Below are 17903 nucleotides of genomic sequence, written 5' to 3'. Positions count from 1 at the left end.
CGGGGATCAGGAGAGAGGGCCTTTCCCACCCACTCCAAGGGTTCCCTGTACATGGAGCAAAGGTAACTGACAGGCAGACAACTAAACCCCTCCAGGTTTCCAAATGTGCTGCCAGCTTTGGGGGCAAGGGATTCTCAGGCCAGCAGAGACAACGAGCAGCAGAGACAGCAGCTGGCTACACCAGGAGCCCGAAGGCAAGCTTCCCAGTCTTTGCTCTTTGGGGCTATTCTGTCCCACAGGCACACAGTGCAGTCCTGAGTTCCTTTCTGGGCACCTAGCTAGCAACAATTCCCCTACACTCAGTTGCAGCTGTACGGCAGTTTTTCAGGCAGCCTGCTCCTGTGGGGGCTACTCCGGGGGCTGCAGGGAGGGCCATGACTGCCGAGATGCAAGCTTGGCAGTCAAGGCTGTGGCTCTGTGTCAGTGTCTTTAACCCACTTCTGCTGGGGCTGCTCCCTCCAGACTGGACCAGAGTTTGGGGGTGGGTGGGGTCCTGACCAGCATTTCCACCCAGTCCAAGCCACCTCAGGAAGTAGTGAGCTGTCCAGGAGGTGTGCAGTCAGAGGCTGTCGGTGCTGGGAACAAGAGTCAGTCTCTCGCTCTTAGGTTGACAAAGCTTGAGGGACCACCCACCACATTTCCAGGAAGGCAGAGTGTAGCAGGATTTAGGGCAGCACTGCCTCAAAAACAAGCCCCTGCTACTATCCCCACAGACCTGTGGACTTCCTTCCTGTCTGTCGGCTTGTTTCTGTCTGCCCTCTAAGCCTGAGTTCCATGAAGACAGGAAATTTATCCCTAGTCTCAGGACCTGACACCCAGTCAGTCTTGATTCAAGACAGTCATACTGAATGAGAAGTGCCCACATTTGGAAATCGAGGTACTCCCTATAACCTTCTGCTGGTGGCCCTGTCCCTATGCGGGGGGGGGGTGCTGGAATGAGTCCAAAGGGCTGCCCCCATATGCTCCTGCCACTTATTTCCCTCTCTCTGCTTACGAGGTGGTCCTCATTCCCTGGGCCTTACAGTCCCTGAAGTTTATGCCTCTGTCCTCCCTGTGTCTTTAAGGAATGCAAGGCTCCGCTAGTCCTTCTTCCCTTTCCCTTCTGGTCGGGGAGGCCCTGGGGCTCCAGGGATGACATCAGTGCCAGCTGCTTCCAGGAGCAGGAAGGAGAATTGTTTACAGGTTCGTAAGTTTCATTAGCAAGAGGAGAGGAAGCTCCCAGATGCCTGGGATCTAAGTTTACAGCCCAATTCAGGGTTGTTCGTTTGGGCTTGGGACTGTAGCTGCCTGAAACTGAGCAGGGCTGGGATGCAGTAGACCACTGCACCTGCTAGCTTTGAATGGTCTCTTCCATAGAACCCCAATATGAGAAAGTGACGAAAGCGAGCTGCTCTCTGTGAAGAGAGGCTGGAGTCTGCCCTGAAGCCCAGGTAGCCCCAGCATACCTCCCTGAAACCATAAAACAGTTTAAAACTGGGTTTTAGCCCAATCTTCCATATGAAGATGGGAAACAGGGGCTCAGAGCATGGGAAACAACTAGCCTAAGATGCCCCAGTGTCACTCCCAGGTGTACGGATCCTGGGCCCGGGTTCCTGGAGGCAGGTGGTCGGGCAGGCAGAGAGACAGACAGACATAAGACAAGAGCAGACAGGCAGGCAGACAGGCCGACAACAGCCTGCTCCGTTGGGGGGGCTGGATGCCCTCTAGATTTCAGCACAAACTTGGATGCAATTAACTGGAATTGTTTGGCCCCCAGTGGAGGCTATGTGCTCATGATCACCTTTAGGGAAAAAGATGATATGTTTTCTTTGGAGACACTTAGCTTGAAAGGAGGGAGAGCTTTCATCTCCATCCCTTTCTGTTAATAAAACAGCTCTCATTTTAATAAAGATCCAAGCCCTCCAGCAGACAGTTCACAGGAAAGAAATACAGAAGATCAATAAACATATGAAAAATTGCTCAGGTTTATTCATAATTAAAGCAATAAAATTAAAGCAACAATGAGATAGATATCATTTTCTACCCATCATACTGATGCCTTTTAGAAAGTTTCATAATATCTTCTGTTGATAAGGCTGTGAAGAAAACAGATCTTTCTTCCTCTTGTTGAGATCCCACTTGGCACAGTCTCTTAGGAAGGGCACTGACAATATCGGTCAATATTAGTAAAAATTGTCCACATACATACCCTAGAACCACACAAATTCCACTTCTAGGCACCTGCTCTACAAAAATATTTACATATGTGTGCAAAGAGGCATGTCCAGGAATGCTCACGGTTTCTTGTTTATAAAAGTGAAAAACTCTAGACACCCAAAATGTCCACAAGCGGATCAATAAACAGGGGCACAGCTGTGCAGCAAAAGCTGTGTTTAAAAGATGTGAGGGAGATTTGTTCTGACGTGCAAGATCCCCAAGGCACACTGTGCACTTAAAAAAGTAAGTTGCTTATTTCTCAATAAAACTGAGAAAAAATTCCATGAAACCTTAAAAAGAAAGAAAGAAAGAAAGAAAGAAAGAAAGAAAGAAAGAAAGAAAGAAAGAAAGAAAGAAAGAAAGAAAGAAAGAAAGTGATAGACAAGAATTCCCTGGCCTTCTTTTCATTGAAGTGTGTACATGTAAGGTTACACATTTCTATGTGTTTTTCTTTTAAACTTTTATAAGGACTTTCCTACTATGTCTCAGGTACTTGCAAAAAAAAAAAAAAAAGTAAACTGCAGAATGGGCACGTACCTCAAATGTATGATCTCATTTGTGTAAAACACTGCAAACATATACACACATCTCAGCCAGATAGTCTCTGGACTCCTCCTTCCCCTTTCCAGAGGCATCTGTCTCATCTCTGGGGTGGAAAGAACTTTGGGCTCTCTGGCCCTCTTTTCTGGGGAGCCTTCCACTGGGGTCTAGGTCTCTGTAAGCCCACCACCTACACTAACCATGAGCCATCCTCCGGGCCCCCATAAGGCTTGGCAGAGTTCTCTGATCTAGGGATGCTCTAGGCCTTCAAGCCCCCAAGGTTGGCACACTAGACAGTGGGGGCTTTCCAGCCACACTGTAAAGAGGGGATTGTTAGCTGCATTGTCAAATGGGGAGACTGAGGCCCAAAGAAAGGAAAGACTTGCTCAAGGTCAAATCATGAGATCATGATGAGGATGGGCAGGATGTAGGGTTGCCAGATATAAAATAAAGGATACACAGTCTCATGTGAATGTCAGATAAACCATGAATAAATTTTTAGTGCAAGTTTGTCTCAAATGTTGCACAGAGTGTACTAACACTAAAATCTTCCTTGTTGTTTATTTGAAATTCAAATTCAATTGACATTCTGTATTTATATTTGCTCGATCTGGCAACCCTGGCCAGGCAGAAACCCATGGTTCCTGCTTCCCAGGCTCCTGAGTCCCACAAAAGCACACTTCTCTGCTCCTAAGGTGGCCTTCCAGAAAGCTCAGATTTCATTGCAGCTGCTCCACTGGCTCTGGGAAGGGCTTCCTCAGGGCCCTCAGGAATGTCCCAGCCTATGTCAGCTGGACAGGTGGGGACAGGGAGGGGGCCAGGCAGCCCAGACCATGCCACCCTCTCTAGGCAAGTTCCAGCCTTTCCCTTTCTCTCTCACGCTTTCCTTCCTCCCTTCCTCTTTTCCTCCCTGTTTCCTCCTCTTCCTCCCACCTGGCCCCAGCTGTGCTTGACTCCTTTTGCAAATAGCCTCCTTTTCCCCCGGGGACGTTGGAGTTATTCGCAAGAGCCGAGGGTTCACCTCTGGTGGTTGTATCAGTCAGCGTTCTCTAGAGAAAAGAAACCAATAGGATATATGTATGTATGTGTATGTACATAGAGATTTCTTTTAAGGAGTTGGCTCCTGCCGCTGTGGGGCTAGCAAGGCCAAAATTTGCAGGGCAGGCCTGCACACTGGAATCTTAGGCAGGGAGAGATGTTGCAGTCTTTAAAATTTTTTTTTTTACATTTGAGTATAGTTGACACACAATGTTATATTGGTTTCAGGTGTACAACATAACGATTCAACAAGTTTATACATTATGCTATTCTCAGCATGAATGTAGCTGTCATCTGTCACCATACAATGCTATTTTAATATTACTGACTATATTTTTCATGCTGTACCTTTTATTCCCATGACTTCTTCATTCCATAACTGGAAGTCTGTATCTCCCACTCCCCTTCTCCCATTTCACCCATCCTCCTGCCCCCTTCCTCTCTGGAAACCATCAGTTTGTTCTCTGTATTTATAGGTCTGGTTCCGCTTTTTGCTTGTTGTTTTAGATTCCACATATGAGTGAAATCATATGGTATTTGTCTTTCTCTGTCTGACTTATTTCACTTAGCATAATACCCACTAGGTCCATCCACATTGTCACAAATGGCATGATTTCATCTTTTTTTAATGGCTGTACAATATTCCACTGTATATGTATATGCCACATCTTCCTTATTCAATATCCAATATTCCTATGGATGGACACTTGGGCTGCTTCCATATCTTGGCTATTGTAAATAATGCTGCAATAAACATAGGGGTGCATATTTCTTTTCAAATTAGTGTTTTTATTTTCTTTGTTGTTGTTGTTGTTTTATTTCATTTTCTTTGGGTAAATACCCAGTAGTAGAATTATTGTTTCATACGTTATTTCTATTTATAATTTTTTTTGAATTTTATTTTATTATGTTATGTTAGTCACCGTACAATACATCATTAGTTTTTGATGCAGTAATCCACGATTCATTGTTTTTGTATAACACCCAGTGCTCCATGCAGAACGTGCCCTCCGTAATACGCATCACCGGGCTCATCCATCCCCCCACCCCTCTCCCCTCTAAAACCCTCAGTTTGTTTCTCAGAGTCCATAGTCTCTCATGTTTCCTCTCTCCTTCCGGTTTCCCACCCCCTTTATTTTTCCCTTCCTTCTCCTGTGTCCTCCATGCTATTCCTTATGTTCCACAAATAAGTGAAACCATATGATAATTGACTTTCTCTGCTTGACTTATTTCACTTAGCATAATCTCCTTCAGTCCTATCCATGTTGATGTATAATTTTTTGAGGAAACTCAATTCTGTTTTCCACAGTGGCTGCACCAATTTACATTCCCACCAACAGTGCATGAGGGTTTCTTTTTTTTCCACATCCTCGCCAACACTTGTTTCTTGTATTGTTGAGCCATTCTGACAGGTGTGAGGTGATATCTCATTGTGGTTTTGATTTACATTTCCCTCATGGTAAGTGAGGTTGAGCATCTTTTCATGTGTCTGTTGGCCATCTGGATGTCTTCTTTGGAAACATGTCTATTCAGGTCCCAGCCCATTTTTTAATTGGAGTTTTTGTTTTTGTTGAGTTGTATCAGTTCTTTATATATTTTAGATTTTAAGGCCTTCTCAGATATAGCATTTGCACATATCTTTTCCCATTCACTAGGTTGCCTTTCTATTTTGTGATGGTTTCCTTTACTGTGCCAAAGCTTTTTATTTTGATATAATCCCAGTAGTTTATGTTTTCTCTTTTTTCCTGATGCTGCAGTCTTGAGCAGAATTTCTTCTCTTCTGGGAAACCTCAGTGTTTGCTCTTCAGGCCTTTCAACTGATTAAATGAGGTCCATCCACATTACCAAGGATTAGTAATGTCCTTTATTTAAAGTCCACAGAGTGTAGATGTTAACAAAGCTACAAAATACTTTCATAGCAACACCTAGACTAGTGTTTGATGGAATAACTGGGAACTACAGGCTACCCAAATGGACAGGTAAACTTGACCCTTAGAGTGGTCTAATCACTAGGGAAGCTGAGGGAGAATTTGGACTTAGACCAGGGACTGTAGGGCATGCCTGGGGATGGTGGGGCCTCCCCAGTGGCTGCAGGCAGATCCCTTCTTTCCTGCCCTTCCCTCCTTTGGTTCTCATGGTTCCTGCCCAGGCTGACCCAGGGCGTCAAAAGGCCATCTCCCTTCCCTGGGAACTCCAGATTGGGAGAGACGGGATGTGTTCTGCAGAGGATGCCTTCCGAAGGGTGCTGTGGCCTAGATTACTAGCCAGAGCTGGGCTTGCAGAAGCCATGACAGTCTTGGGATCTAACCCTGTCTTGACTACTGACTGGCTTTGGGGTCCTGTGCCAGTACCTGCTTCTCTTTATTTTATTTATTCTCTTTTAGTACTTGCTTCTCTTTAGAAATGTTGGAGGGTAGATCCCACCTGCCCCTCAATGGGGCCAAATCAAGTGACCTGAGAGCCAGGGTAGTTCTCACAGGCAAAGTTTCTGACACTTATCTTTCCTTCTAAGTTGCTTACAGAGTAGCAGGGGAGAAGGCTGTGAACCAAGCCAACAAGATACAACAGGAACACAAGGTGCTGGGTCCAAGGCCTGAGCCCAATGAGGGAGTCTGGCTCCACCCCCATATCCAGCTATATCTTGCTTGAGCTCCTACCCCTTGAAGAGCTGATTTTCCAAGTGCCTGCTCTGCGCCCTGCTTCCTGTGTATCCTTGGCTATAGCTTAAAAGTGAAAAACTGGCCGTGATGGCAGGAGGACCCCTTAGCATCAAGGAGGAGATGGAAACATCCCTGGCTGAAGAGCTGGTTCCTGGAAGCTATATGCAAAACCAAGAGCACCTGGTGATAGCAGGTGAGGAGCCCCTGTAATGTCCCTTTCCTTGGGTCTCTGCACTTGTGCAAGGTGTGTGTATGGCTGGGCAGACTCATATATATGCATGTATGTGTGGCTACGGGTGTGTCTGTGCCTTGGTATGCATATACATGTACTTGTGGCTTAGGGACAGGGAAGCTGGGAGGAAAGGAATTGGTGATGTGAGCATTTTGCAGCCTGTGAGAGAGTTGGATAAGGACCACATGGGTGGTCCTTATCTCCCCCTTGTTCAAGCTACCACTGTGTCTATGGCAAAGCACCCAGAGGGCTCAACTTATAAGATCAATCAGATCAATTCTCTCCTCTAGTCCTTCAATGCTTTCTCTTCCTTTAGAGTAAAATCCAAACTCCTTTCTACGATCTACAAGAGCCAATCAAGGTGACCTCCTCAAGATATTTCATGTTGTGGCACGGTGACCCACTGCACACTGCATTTATGCTTGTCCTTATAACAGCCCAAGGCTGGTTCTTCCTCACAGCCTTTGTGTTGACTGTTACCTCTGCCTGGGATGCTCTTTCCCTAGATTTTACATGGCAGGGATCTTTTTCTCTTTCAGGTCTCTGCCTCAATGTTGTTTCTGACTTTTCTAGAAGTAGTCCCTTCCTTTTGCCATGTTGCCCTGTTCTTATCACTTTGGGAGCATGTATCTCTTGATCTGAATTAACACTGATGGATTATTTCTGTTTTGCCCCCTCACTCACGCTATGCACACACAGACAGTTGGTTACTTGATTGCTGAGATCTTGTCTCTTGGTCATTGCTCTCCTTCCAGTAACCTAGCCCAGAGTGTGGCCCTCAGTAAATACTTGCTAAACTTTTGAACAGATGAACAGACTGAGGCCTGGGATCTGCCAATGGACAGCAGTTAATGAGTGTTGAATGATTCCTAAGAAGTTTGGGTACCTTATCCTCTTTCTGGTGCATCCCGTGCCCAGGAAGCCTTGGCACAGCCTCTATGGGTGTTCCTGGGGCTTTTCTTCTTCTCCCTAGAAATGATGGAGCATGGATCTCAGTCCCTGGGTGCCTCTCGGCGGCGACAAAAGTTGGATCCAAAGTCTGCTGGCTCTGCTGCAGGGCAACCGGTTTGGAATATGACTGCCACCCGGCCCAAGAAAACGGTACTGTATGGAGCCCTTGGCATGCAACGGCTGGGTTGGGGTTGGGAGTACAAGCTGCCTGATGATGGTAGGTCAAGCACAGCCAGATGTTGACTTGGGGGCAAGGGAGGAAGCTCCTGTGTACTGGTGAGACAGTGAAGGCAGGGATGTCCAATGAGAGGTCACGGCCATCCTTTGGTAGGCTGGGAGTTCAACCTTGAGAGTCCAGAACACCTGAATCACATATTACTTGGGGACTACATATACACTTTACTCTGCAAAACTAGTGTGTGTGAAATGAAACTTTCCTTCATAAATAAATGAATGAATAAATCTCTATCTATATTTCTCTATATATCTATATTTTATATATAAATATTTATCTATATAAATTATAATTATATAAATTATTTAATTATTAATTAAATAATCAGCTTGGGCAGGAACCAAGAGAACCAAAGGAGGGAAGAGCAGGAAAGAAAGCATCTGCCTGCAGCCACTGGGGAGTCCCACCATCCCCAGGCATGCCCTACAGTCCCTGGTCTAAGTCCAAATTCTCCCTCAGCCTCCCTAGTGATTAGATCACTCTAAGGGTCAAGTTTACCTGTCCATTTGGGTAGCTTGTAGTTCCCAGTTATTCCATCAAACACTAGTCTAGGTGTTGCTATGAAAGTATTTTGTAGCTTTGTTAACATCTACACTCTGTGGACTTTAAGTAAAGGATTACTAATTTTTGATAATGTGGATGGGTTGCATCTAATAGATTAAATATAAATATATATAAATAAAAAATATATTTCTCAGGGCTGGGACAAAAGTAGGGCAAATTAGGTTCTTATGCTCCCTTGCCATTAGGAATTCCAATCAATTGAATCTGACTATTTTGTAGCCAATCCTTTAAACTAATTTAATGTGAGTTAAAGAATGTTCTAGAAAAAAAATGGCAGGTACAATGTTACAAAGGATACTGGGAAAAGGCAGCCATTTTGGAGAGGAGGATGACCTGAATATTCTAGGGAATCACTTGTGTCAGGTAGTTCTGTAGTGGATTCTGTTAACCAGGGTCACCAGGGTGTTACAGTGTTGCAGAGGTTAGTGGGGAAAGGCAACAAGGTTGGAGAGTAAGGGGGCCTGGCTGTTCTAGGGAATGAGTTATGATAAAGGCCCAAATGATTCCACTGCTAATGAATAAAGAGAAATAGAGCTCTCAGATCAGAGACCTCCTGGGAAAAAAAATAAACCAGAAATACTGAATTGGCTTCTTGTGTCCAAAAGTGGAATTCAAATCAAATTGCTCCAGCAGTTCAGGCTCCAGCAAGCCACCCATGCCCATGAGACTGAGGGAGAATAGGGTGTTTGGGGGGCAGTGGGGAGACATTAAGTTACCTATTAGGACCACAGGAGTACTTTAAAAAGAAACAGTCATTATACTGAATTTAGAAATTAGACATTTAGGGGGCGCCTGGGTGGCTCAGTCGTTGGGTGTCTGCCTTCGGCTCAGGTCATGATCCCGGGGTCCTGGGATCGAGCCCCGTATTGGGCTCCCTGCTCGGCGGGGAGCCTGCTTCTCCCTCTCCCACTCCCCCTGCTTGTGTTCCTGCTCTCGCTGTCTCTCTCTCTGTCAAATAAATAAATAACATATCTTTTTAAAAAAGAAATTAGACATTTAGAATTAAGAAATTTATCAATTCTATTTATCATTTACTTTTGAGCCAAAAAAAAAAAAAAAAATGGAACCGTAACCACCTCTGAGAGAACCACAACATGAAAGGACAAAAAAATTTCATAATGGTGTTCCGCTGATTTGGGTGTGGGGGAACTAGTGTGCCTTGAAAAGTACATGAAAATAAAAATAACACTTTTTGAAATAGTAGAGGGAAGCTAGGACTTGTTGAAATTCATAGATTTTCTTAATCTCCATCAAATTGCTATAAAAGTCTTATGTTTTACAATGCATATAATTCTAAATAAAGGGTTTCTAAAATTAAAAACAAAAAAGCAACAAGACAACTGGTTTTGAACAGTTAGACCTGTCTTATGATGGAAACCACAATAGGCTATCATCGACTTGCAGATGTTGTCACATTAATTCTTGTTATATTTATGTGTTAAAAACAAACTATGTTATTTCAAACAAACAAACCCAAGCCACCAGTTACTCATCCTTATTTGCCTTCAGATCTCTCAAAAAACCTTTTGTCTTTCTGATCCCAATCTGTAGGAAAATCAAGGGGATGGTGTAGAAATTGTTCTAAGAGAAACTCTCAATCAAATTCTCCTTTATAGTCCTGGGGTTTTCTTGACACATACTGTCATTTTCATCCTATTTTTGAGGTATTGTAAGAAGAAGATGAGGAGGAAAATAAAATAGCATGACTGTCAAGTACACACAGAAAAAGTCACACCAATATCTGTGTGCACTTTTGAGAAAGAGAAATTTTGCATTATTACAACAAATGGAGCATGATGGCAAAGTTCCTATGAAAATCCTTTATATAGAAATCATTCAACCTTGCAGTTTACTATTGCTCTTAAGAACATAGGAGGGATGCAGATATTTCTCAGGTGACAGGTTAATCCTTGTTAAGAATTAACAAGGTTAATTCCTTGTTAAGAATGAGGCAAATAGCGCCAGCCAAGAATTATGTCTTGGTGAGGTCTGTGAGACAGCAGGTTCTACTTCAGCAAGGTGGGCTGTGCAGGAGGCACCTGTAAATGCCAGAGTGGAGAGGACTCTGTTCTGTGGCACAACCACCCCTGCTTCTCCATTCATTTAGCTCAAGTTTGAACTCGGGGGAAAGTGCCTGGCTGCCAGCCAGGTGCAGTAAGAGGGCTGGATGACTCTTCCATGTACAGACCTTAAGCCAAGGCAGCTGTCCCCCACCCCCACCCACCAGGTCTTCAAGACCACCCCAGTGTCCCTGCAGCCTCCAGGTCTGGGTCCTCTCTGGCCACTGGCAGGAGGAGGACTCCCTCCTCTACTGCTCCCCATCTGCTTCTGAGCCACAAGGCCTGCTTCCCTTGGCTCTGTTTTCAGCACTCTCTGAATGCCACAGTCATCATTTGTGGCCTCTCCTCTCCTGTTATCTTCTTTCTTACAGGTTTTATACCATTTTACTGTCTTCACTTTCATTTTAATGGAGTCTGAAGTTCCCCTTCAGTGGTATACAATATGGGGCGTCCTGGTATAATGGTTAAAAGCACGACCACTGGAGCTGGAGCAAAATATCCTGGCTTTAAATGACTGCTCTGCTACTTACTATCTGTGTGACTTGGACAAGTAATGTGACCTCTCTGTGTCTCAGTTTTCCAATCTTTCAAAATGGGATGATAGTAATGCCTGTTTTGAAGGGCCATGAAGAGGATTTAACGACTTGATGTTGATAAGGGCTTACAGGGTGGCATGTGGCATGGTTAAATCAAATAGCTTGTGAAATTTTTCATCTTGCACTGGAAACCTAGAGCTGAAATTTGAATCCAGGTGGGTCTGGCATGTTCTGTTCCTCTATCGCACATTGGCTCTTCAAGGCATGAGATACCCTAGCCCCAGAGCTGTGGGCCAGAGACATCCACTCCAGGTAGTCATTAGCAGATGGAGAAAAATGAAAGCCGCTGGGATGGCTGTGCTCACCCAGAGAAGGAGGTTATGGTCTCTCAGTGGCCAGGGTTCTATCCTGACCTCCAACACTTACTGTGTGTCCTTGGGAAGTACAGTCATTTGTCAGGCCTCAGTTTCCTTGGCTCTAAAATTGAGGTTTTCCATTCTCCTCTCTGACTCAGCTGATGTCTGCATGTGACAGTGCTGGCAGAGGACAGGGATCCCTGTCACTGCTCTTCTTTCCCCATAGCTTGGATGGCTAGAAGCTACTGAGGAGCATGGTATGGGCGGAGTTGTGGCAATTGGCCAACTTGTGGGATTCCCAAGCTCTTCTAGTGGTCTGAAGCTGCCAACCCCTGATTCCAGAGGATCAGGTACCACGTGACTCCTGATAGGGTGCACCATTGGTCTTAGGCAGTGGGGGGCAGCTGCTCAGTTGAGACTGAGTGGGCTACTTTTACTGACCATTCCTTTCTTTAGGGGCCCCAGGTGCCAACGCCCAGAATGTTGAGAGAACCAGGCCATGGTGATGCCAACCCCCAGGAGTATCCTGGTGGCTTCCAAAACATGAGATTCCACTATGAGCGGTAAGAAAGATCCCAGGGATCCTGCAGGAGCAAAGCTGGAGCTCTTTGGGCAGGGACCAGGGTGGACCAGATGGGCTAGCAAACAGACTGACCAGGAAGGTGTGAGCAGCTGGCTATTCTTGGAATGTTGGGGCTCTGTTGTCTCCTCACCATAGCCCCTGAACCTCCTGGTCTTTTGCCCATTTGGGGCCTCTGAGCGCACTGAGGCTGGGCTGGGGTGGCTCCCAGCCCTCAGGTCCCAGGATCTGCTTACCCAGGAAGTGAAGGACTCAGGATGACAGTCATTGCTTAGAAAAACGCCTGACTTTACCCGCTTGCCCTCATAGCCTTCCTATGCTCCCTGCCATGCCTGGCCTGGGACCACCAGCAGCTCTCAACCCTCTGTCTTTTCTTATTTCCCAGCAACCCAGACGCAGATAGGGTGGCAGAGATTGGCCTGGAAGAGCTAAATGGACTGGAGATGGAAGTCATGAGAAGACAGGTAAGCGTCTCTTGTGCTATGGACCCACTGGGAGGGTGGAAGCAGAATCATGGTGTCTTGGGGCAGGTGGGCCTCAGCAGCAATGAGACCACCCCCCTTGAAGTCATCTTAGCCTCTAGCTGTGGAGGTGAGGTTAGGCTCCCCTTCCTTTCCTCCCAGTCCTCAGGGCTCTAGTGTCCCATCTTGATGGCAGCCTCAGCCCTGCCTCTCTCCCTGAGATGTGTGGGAAGGGAATAGGGGAAGTCAAAAGGGGGACGAAGAGGCAACAGAAGAGGATAGAAATCTGTGCAGAGAGAATGGTGTTAAGAGGTCTGAGGGAGGGGTTGTCTTCTCAAGGAGAGGACACAGCAGGCCCGGAGGGACATCTGCCCTGGTGGCTGTCTCTGAACCCCGAGTGTCACCCATCCTGGAGCCTTTACTCTGGTACTGCAGCTGCCCCCATGCCCGCCTGCCCAGGACTGAAATGCCCTTCCCACCTCCCCCCGCACAGCTCGGACAGGCTGGACTCGTCCAGACAACTGGGTGAACACCAATGTGGGGGCAAGGCCGCTGGGCCTGCGAACGCAGGCAGCCCGGCCCTCGGTCCCATGGGCCCACCCCAGCCCCTGGTTTCAATTGCTCTGCCTGTTTCTCATCCAGAGGCACTTTGGCCTCCCAAAGGGCAGCAAAGCCCCTTCCTGTACTAAGTTCATACTGTCCCCAGTGGTGAGCCATTGGCTTCCCCAGGAGAATCTCACTCACCAGCCCCTTTGGTCTCTGCAGCTGCACGTGATCACCAGCCGGCTGCGAGCCCTGGAGGACCAGGGTGCCACCTGGCGCCACAGGGATGCTCTGTTCTTCACCATGCTGGTGTCGGCCTGCGTCGCCAACCTGTGGCTGTGGATGCGCCAGTGATGCCTCATGCCGCCTGAGCCCACTTCTCCTTCTTCTTCTTCCCTTTTCTCCCTGGGCCGCCCTTGTCCATCTTCCTTCCATCACCCCGCAGTCCTTAGCAGCGTCAGAGCCATTTTCTAACTCTGATTACACAGCTTGCCTGGGGGAGGCCCTAGCAGCTGGGAGGTAAAAGAAGTGTGGCATTCCAAAAGTCTGAATGGGCTGAAATGTAGCCACTTTGGAGGGTGAGGAAGGTGGCATCTCGTCCCCAGAGTAACACCAGTGGCAGGTGTTTCCTGCTTGCCCATCAGGGCTCCATAGTGACCATCTCAGAGCTGAAACTTGCCTCTGTGCCCTCAGTGTCCCTTCTGTTCCATCCTCTGTGGCAGGGGCTTGGCTCTGCATTCCCAGTTTTCTTCCACTTTGTGTACAGGGCTCTACACAGAAAATGCACTCAATAAAATTTCACTGATAGCAGCAAACACTGGTGGTTGAGCTTCTTACATCCAGGATTCATGTAGGGACAGCCCCTCTGGACAAAGTCACTGTTGCAGGGACCAGGCTGATGCCCCAACCCAAGGGTCCTGGTTCCCTCCCTTCCCTCCTCTTCAAAGTCCCCCGCCCAGGCAGGGAGCCTTTTTAGGGGCAGAGCTTCGCAAAGTCCTTCCTGTTGGGCTCATGACAGTGAGTGCTTGTGGGTAAGCTGTTCTTCAACAGCTTCTCTGGGCCAGGCATTGCAGGGACTCAATCAGAGGAAACCTGGAATGCACCAGAAACCTTTCCATTTGCCCAGGAGGAAATTGAGCCCTGGAGAGGGAGAACATCGTCCAGGGTCATCCAGGTCTAGAATGGGTTTTCTTGTGTTCCAGCCTCGAGCTCTTCCTGTCTCATATAGACTGACTGAGGGCAAGACCCCTACTCAGCTGTGGAGGCTGGATGAGAGGTCACATGGAGGGGCTTTGAACCCCTCTCCCCCATGTCCACAGCCCCATGAAGCTAACCTCACACAGGGCAGATTGCTGGTAGGACAGTGGGACTTGGGTTGAGCAAATGGGAGCATTGCTGCTTAGGGCCCGACCATGGGGCAGATGTGCTGGGCTGCAGGAGGCTTTGGGAAAAACTGTTGCCCCTTTCCCTGGGGCCAAGAGATAAATACACATCTCTTGGGGGGCAGGGACCCAGAAAGTTCTTATTGGCTTTAGTGGCTAACTGGACCTTCCTAATCTGTCAGGGCATCTCCATCTATAAAGGTAGGAAAGTATGTTAGTCATTAGATATAAAATAAACATGACTGTATGTGTGTGTATGTCTGTGTCTGTATGTGTGTATGAGAGAGAGAGAGAGAGAGAAAGAGAAAGAGACAGAGACAGAGAGAGAAAGACAGAGATAGAGATAGTGGGAGGACAGGGAGGATGAGAGAGACTGGGACAGGGATGGAAGGAAGAAGGGAAGGAAAGACAGAGACTGGAGCTGTAAGCCTACTTTGTCCCTGCTCCACCCTTCTCTGGTGATCAATGGCCCCCATACAATGAGGGGGTTCTTCTACTCTTGACTCTCAGGGGCCTCCTGTTAGCCCTGTGGGATACCATGCATGTGGCCATTGGGGCTTGGACCCTGCCGAAAGTGGAGACAAGAACACTTAATGAAGAAACGGTTGGGAACTTCCCTCTCTGGTCCCAGAGTAGAGAGGGTAATGGAGTGCCAGAGGAGAGCCCTCTGTGGAATGGGGAGAGAGTGGCATCCAGACACAAGTGTTTCTAGTTGGGAAAGCCAAGAGGCCTGGGGAGAACCTGGAGCCTCCCTGCCACCTCCAAATGGGCCCTGGTGCCCAGGAATCATCTGAGGACTAAGAGGAAGGCTGGGGAACCTTCTTGCAGGCCACCCCTCCCCTCCCCACAGCCTCAGGGCAGACCAGGGCCCAAAGGTGCAGGGACTTATTGGGCAACAGCTACAATCCCAAAGTCCCCACTGCCTTTAAGGACATGGAAGGAGGCCAGCCAAGCAGAGTGGAGAGGCCTGGATTTAAGGATGCCAGAAGTCCTGCCCTTGAGTGGCTCTCTGAAAGTTGCCCCTTTCTTCTGTTCCAGCTGGCTGTGCCAGAAGGCTCAGAGGAAGAGAAGGCTGCTGCGGGTCAGGGCAAGGCCTACCCTTTGGGACATGGGTGTGCATGTGTGTGTGTGAGCAGACACGGACATGTTTTCAAAAGAAGTCTGGCTAAAAATATGTTGCAAAACAAAGGTTCTCCCTTGGGAGCAATTTAGCTGAGATGCAAATAAACAGTGTGGCAGTCCTCTGGAGAAATGCCTCCTGGGCTAGGTGAGCCAAGGTGGAGCACTTGCCTAGACCCTGGCTACCCTCCATACCTTACCTTGTGGTGTGACTGCTTGGCTGTTGCTAGCCCTGCCTGCCTGCTCCATCTACAGAGGCAAGAGCTGCCCCATGATGGCCTCCATGATGACCTGGGAGATAGGCAGTGGGCTCCTCTGCAGAGTTCTGTGAGGGGCCCTATTGTAGGGGCTGGCACCTCCTACCAAGCCTTCTGGCTAAAATCTGTCGCATTCATCTACCCCCTTGATGCTATTTAGCCCAACCCATCTCCCAAGAAGCCTTGAACTTCCCCATGGGCTGGTGGGAGAGGGGAAGGACTCATTCATACTTGGCTGTGGGGGAGGGGGTTCTTCTGCAGTGTGTTGTTTATCATTCCTCTGTGAAACTTCCCCTGGGCTGCCCAGGCTTGGCATTAGAGGGGTACGTAGTTGGTTCCTGCACTGGATCAGGAGTTGCTAAAGGGAAGGGACTAACTTCCATTGCCTTCTGTATCTCTGGCATCTAGCAGAAATAAAGGGCTGGTAGGATGGCATCTTGACCAGAGTCCCTGGAGAGCAATTCTGGCCTCCTGAATTGAGGGCTGGACTTGCCTTGGTCTTACAAGCCTGGTCTTTAGGGCATGCCCACTGTGGAAAAGCCTCTGGCATAAAAGTAAGTCAATTCTGACCACTACTTTCTCTGGTGCACCTACTATGAGCTAGCACATTGCATGTAAAAAATAATTACACGAGTCCTGCTTGATGATATCCTCCTGAAAAAGGCAAACATTACAGGTGTAGCTAAAGAAGCCCCTTGTCCCACAGTGTTAAGCCCTGCTATAGAACTAACTCCCATGGTCAGCTTGGTGTGCATCCTTGCAAACTCTCACTGTCACATATGTGACAGCCATCAGTGACCTCCTAGTGTTGCATAGATATGTGTACCTGTATGTGTCCTGGGCTTTGTGCATGGGATCTCATGTAAGCCACCCCACACAACCCACTGAGAGATGGGCCGGTTCCCCAGATGTGTGTGCAGGTGGGGAAAGCAGTAAACCTCTGGTCATGCCTGCCCCACTGGGCTGGCCCTTAAACTCTTGCCAGCCTTGGCAGATGCAGATGCTGAAACTCAATATTCTGGTTCTTCTGTCTCAGGTTGGCTTCCCAGGCAGAAGAAAGTGGGCATGTGGAAAGATGTGAGGTGCACAGAGGGGGCTTTGTTGTACCTGGCCTCTTGAAAAGGAGCTAATGATTTGCCACCCAAGGGTTTTTGCCCTCTTTCACTTCCCCAGCCATGGCCCCTCTTAGAGGCCAAGTCCAGGGAGCCCTGGAGAAGAAGGAATGGCTTCCTTTCCAACCTTGCTCCACCCCAGGAACCTCTTTTCTCTCCCAGGTTTCTTCCTGGCTTGTCATCTGGCAGGTAGGCTGGCCAGGACTGTGACCAAGGTGGGAGGCAGGTGCATGGGGGCAGTGAGCTGGCAGCTTTGAGTCCCCAGACACAAAGCCCTGAGTGATGCATGCTCCATGTAAGCGAGGGCTCCTCAGGGAGCTTGGGAGGGGCTGGCTCCTGGGTCTGAGCAGACAAGCAGCTTCCACAGTCAGGCAGCCCAGCAACCAGCCCTCACCTGCTTACAGCCTAAGGTGTACGGGGCCCATAGTGAGAGGGTCACGCATCCAGCCAGCAGGCCCGACAGCTTCTCCAGTGGGTGGGCGCCACCCTGGGCCAGGGTCTTGAGCTTGCTGCAGCCATGGGCATGAGCTCCTCTGAGCCACTGTCAGTCTCCCCTGCTGGTGTCAGGCAGGGTGAGGCAGCTCTCTGAGAAGCTGCCAGCTGTGTGGGGGTTCAGGGACCCCAGTGGCCTGGGAACAGGAACACCAGGAGGTCACTGCTGGCTTCAGGCACTGATGAGCCCCCAGGGGCTTGTCTCTGATTGGAGGCTTCACAGAAGGGCCAATGGATGCTGACTGTGGTCAAGGGACACCCTGCCTCTGAAGTCATCTGATTGGTAAGGAAAGGGGCTGGCATTGGGTTGAGGCAGACACTGATCAAGGGCTGGCACCTTCTTGTAGCCAGAGCTGATGGCCTCCATGGAGTAGGAGCTGGAGCCCATGAAAGTGTGCAGGTCTTAGAGCCTGTGTTGACATGGGCTTTCATATGACTGGTCTTTCCCAGCTGAGGGAAAGTGGCTGTGTGGGGAAACATTGTCTCTTGTCAAAGCAGCTGAATGAAATCCTGGGGCCTCTAGGAGTATGAAGACACAGAGTGCCATGTTAGGCTTGGCCCAAGGCAGCTAAGTCTTTGTTCTCTTCTA

General features: G+C 48.3%; 1 protein-coding gene across 3 annotated transcripts in view; it reads left to right on the top strand.

Annotated features, from left to right (window-relative positions):
* FATE1 (fetal and adult testis expressed 1) overlaps positions 1–13767 on the top strand; it is a 30652-nt gene extending 16885 nt beyond the window's left edge. For 2 of the 3 annotated variants that reach the window (XM_035011764.1, XM_035011755.1), the window contains exons 2-6: positions 6287–6627; positions 7640–7767; positions 11825–11931; positions 12334–12412; positions 13175–13767. In XM_035011764.1, the coding sequence (XP_034867655.1) occupies positions 6522–6627; positions 7640–7767; positions 11825–11931; positions 12334–12412; positions 13175–13306 (552 nt within the window). In that variant the 5' untranslated portion in view covers positions 6287–6521 and the 3' untranslated portion in view covers positions 13307–13767. The remainder of the gene's footprint in view (positions 1–6286; positions 6628–7639; positions 7768–11824; positions 11932–12333; positions 12413–13174) is intronic. The other variant, XM_035011775.1, reaches the window with a different exon arrangement.
* The last annotated feature ends 4136 nt before the right edge of the window (positions 13768–17903 follow it).

This window comes from Mirounga leonina, unplaced genomic scaffold (genome assembly GCF_011800145.1).
Source record: "Mirounga leonina isolate KUSES-001 unplaced genomic scaffold, KU_Mleo_1.0 Mir_101799, whole genome shotgun sequence".
Taxonomy (NCBI): Eukaryota; Metazoa; Chordata; class Mammalia; order Carnivora; family Phocidae; genus Mirounga; species Mirounga leonina.
Note: the sequence above shows the minus strand (reverse complement) of the source record. Positions and strands in the feature narration are given on the sequence as shown.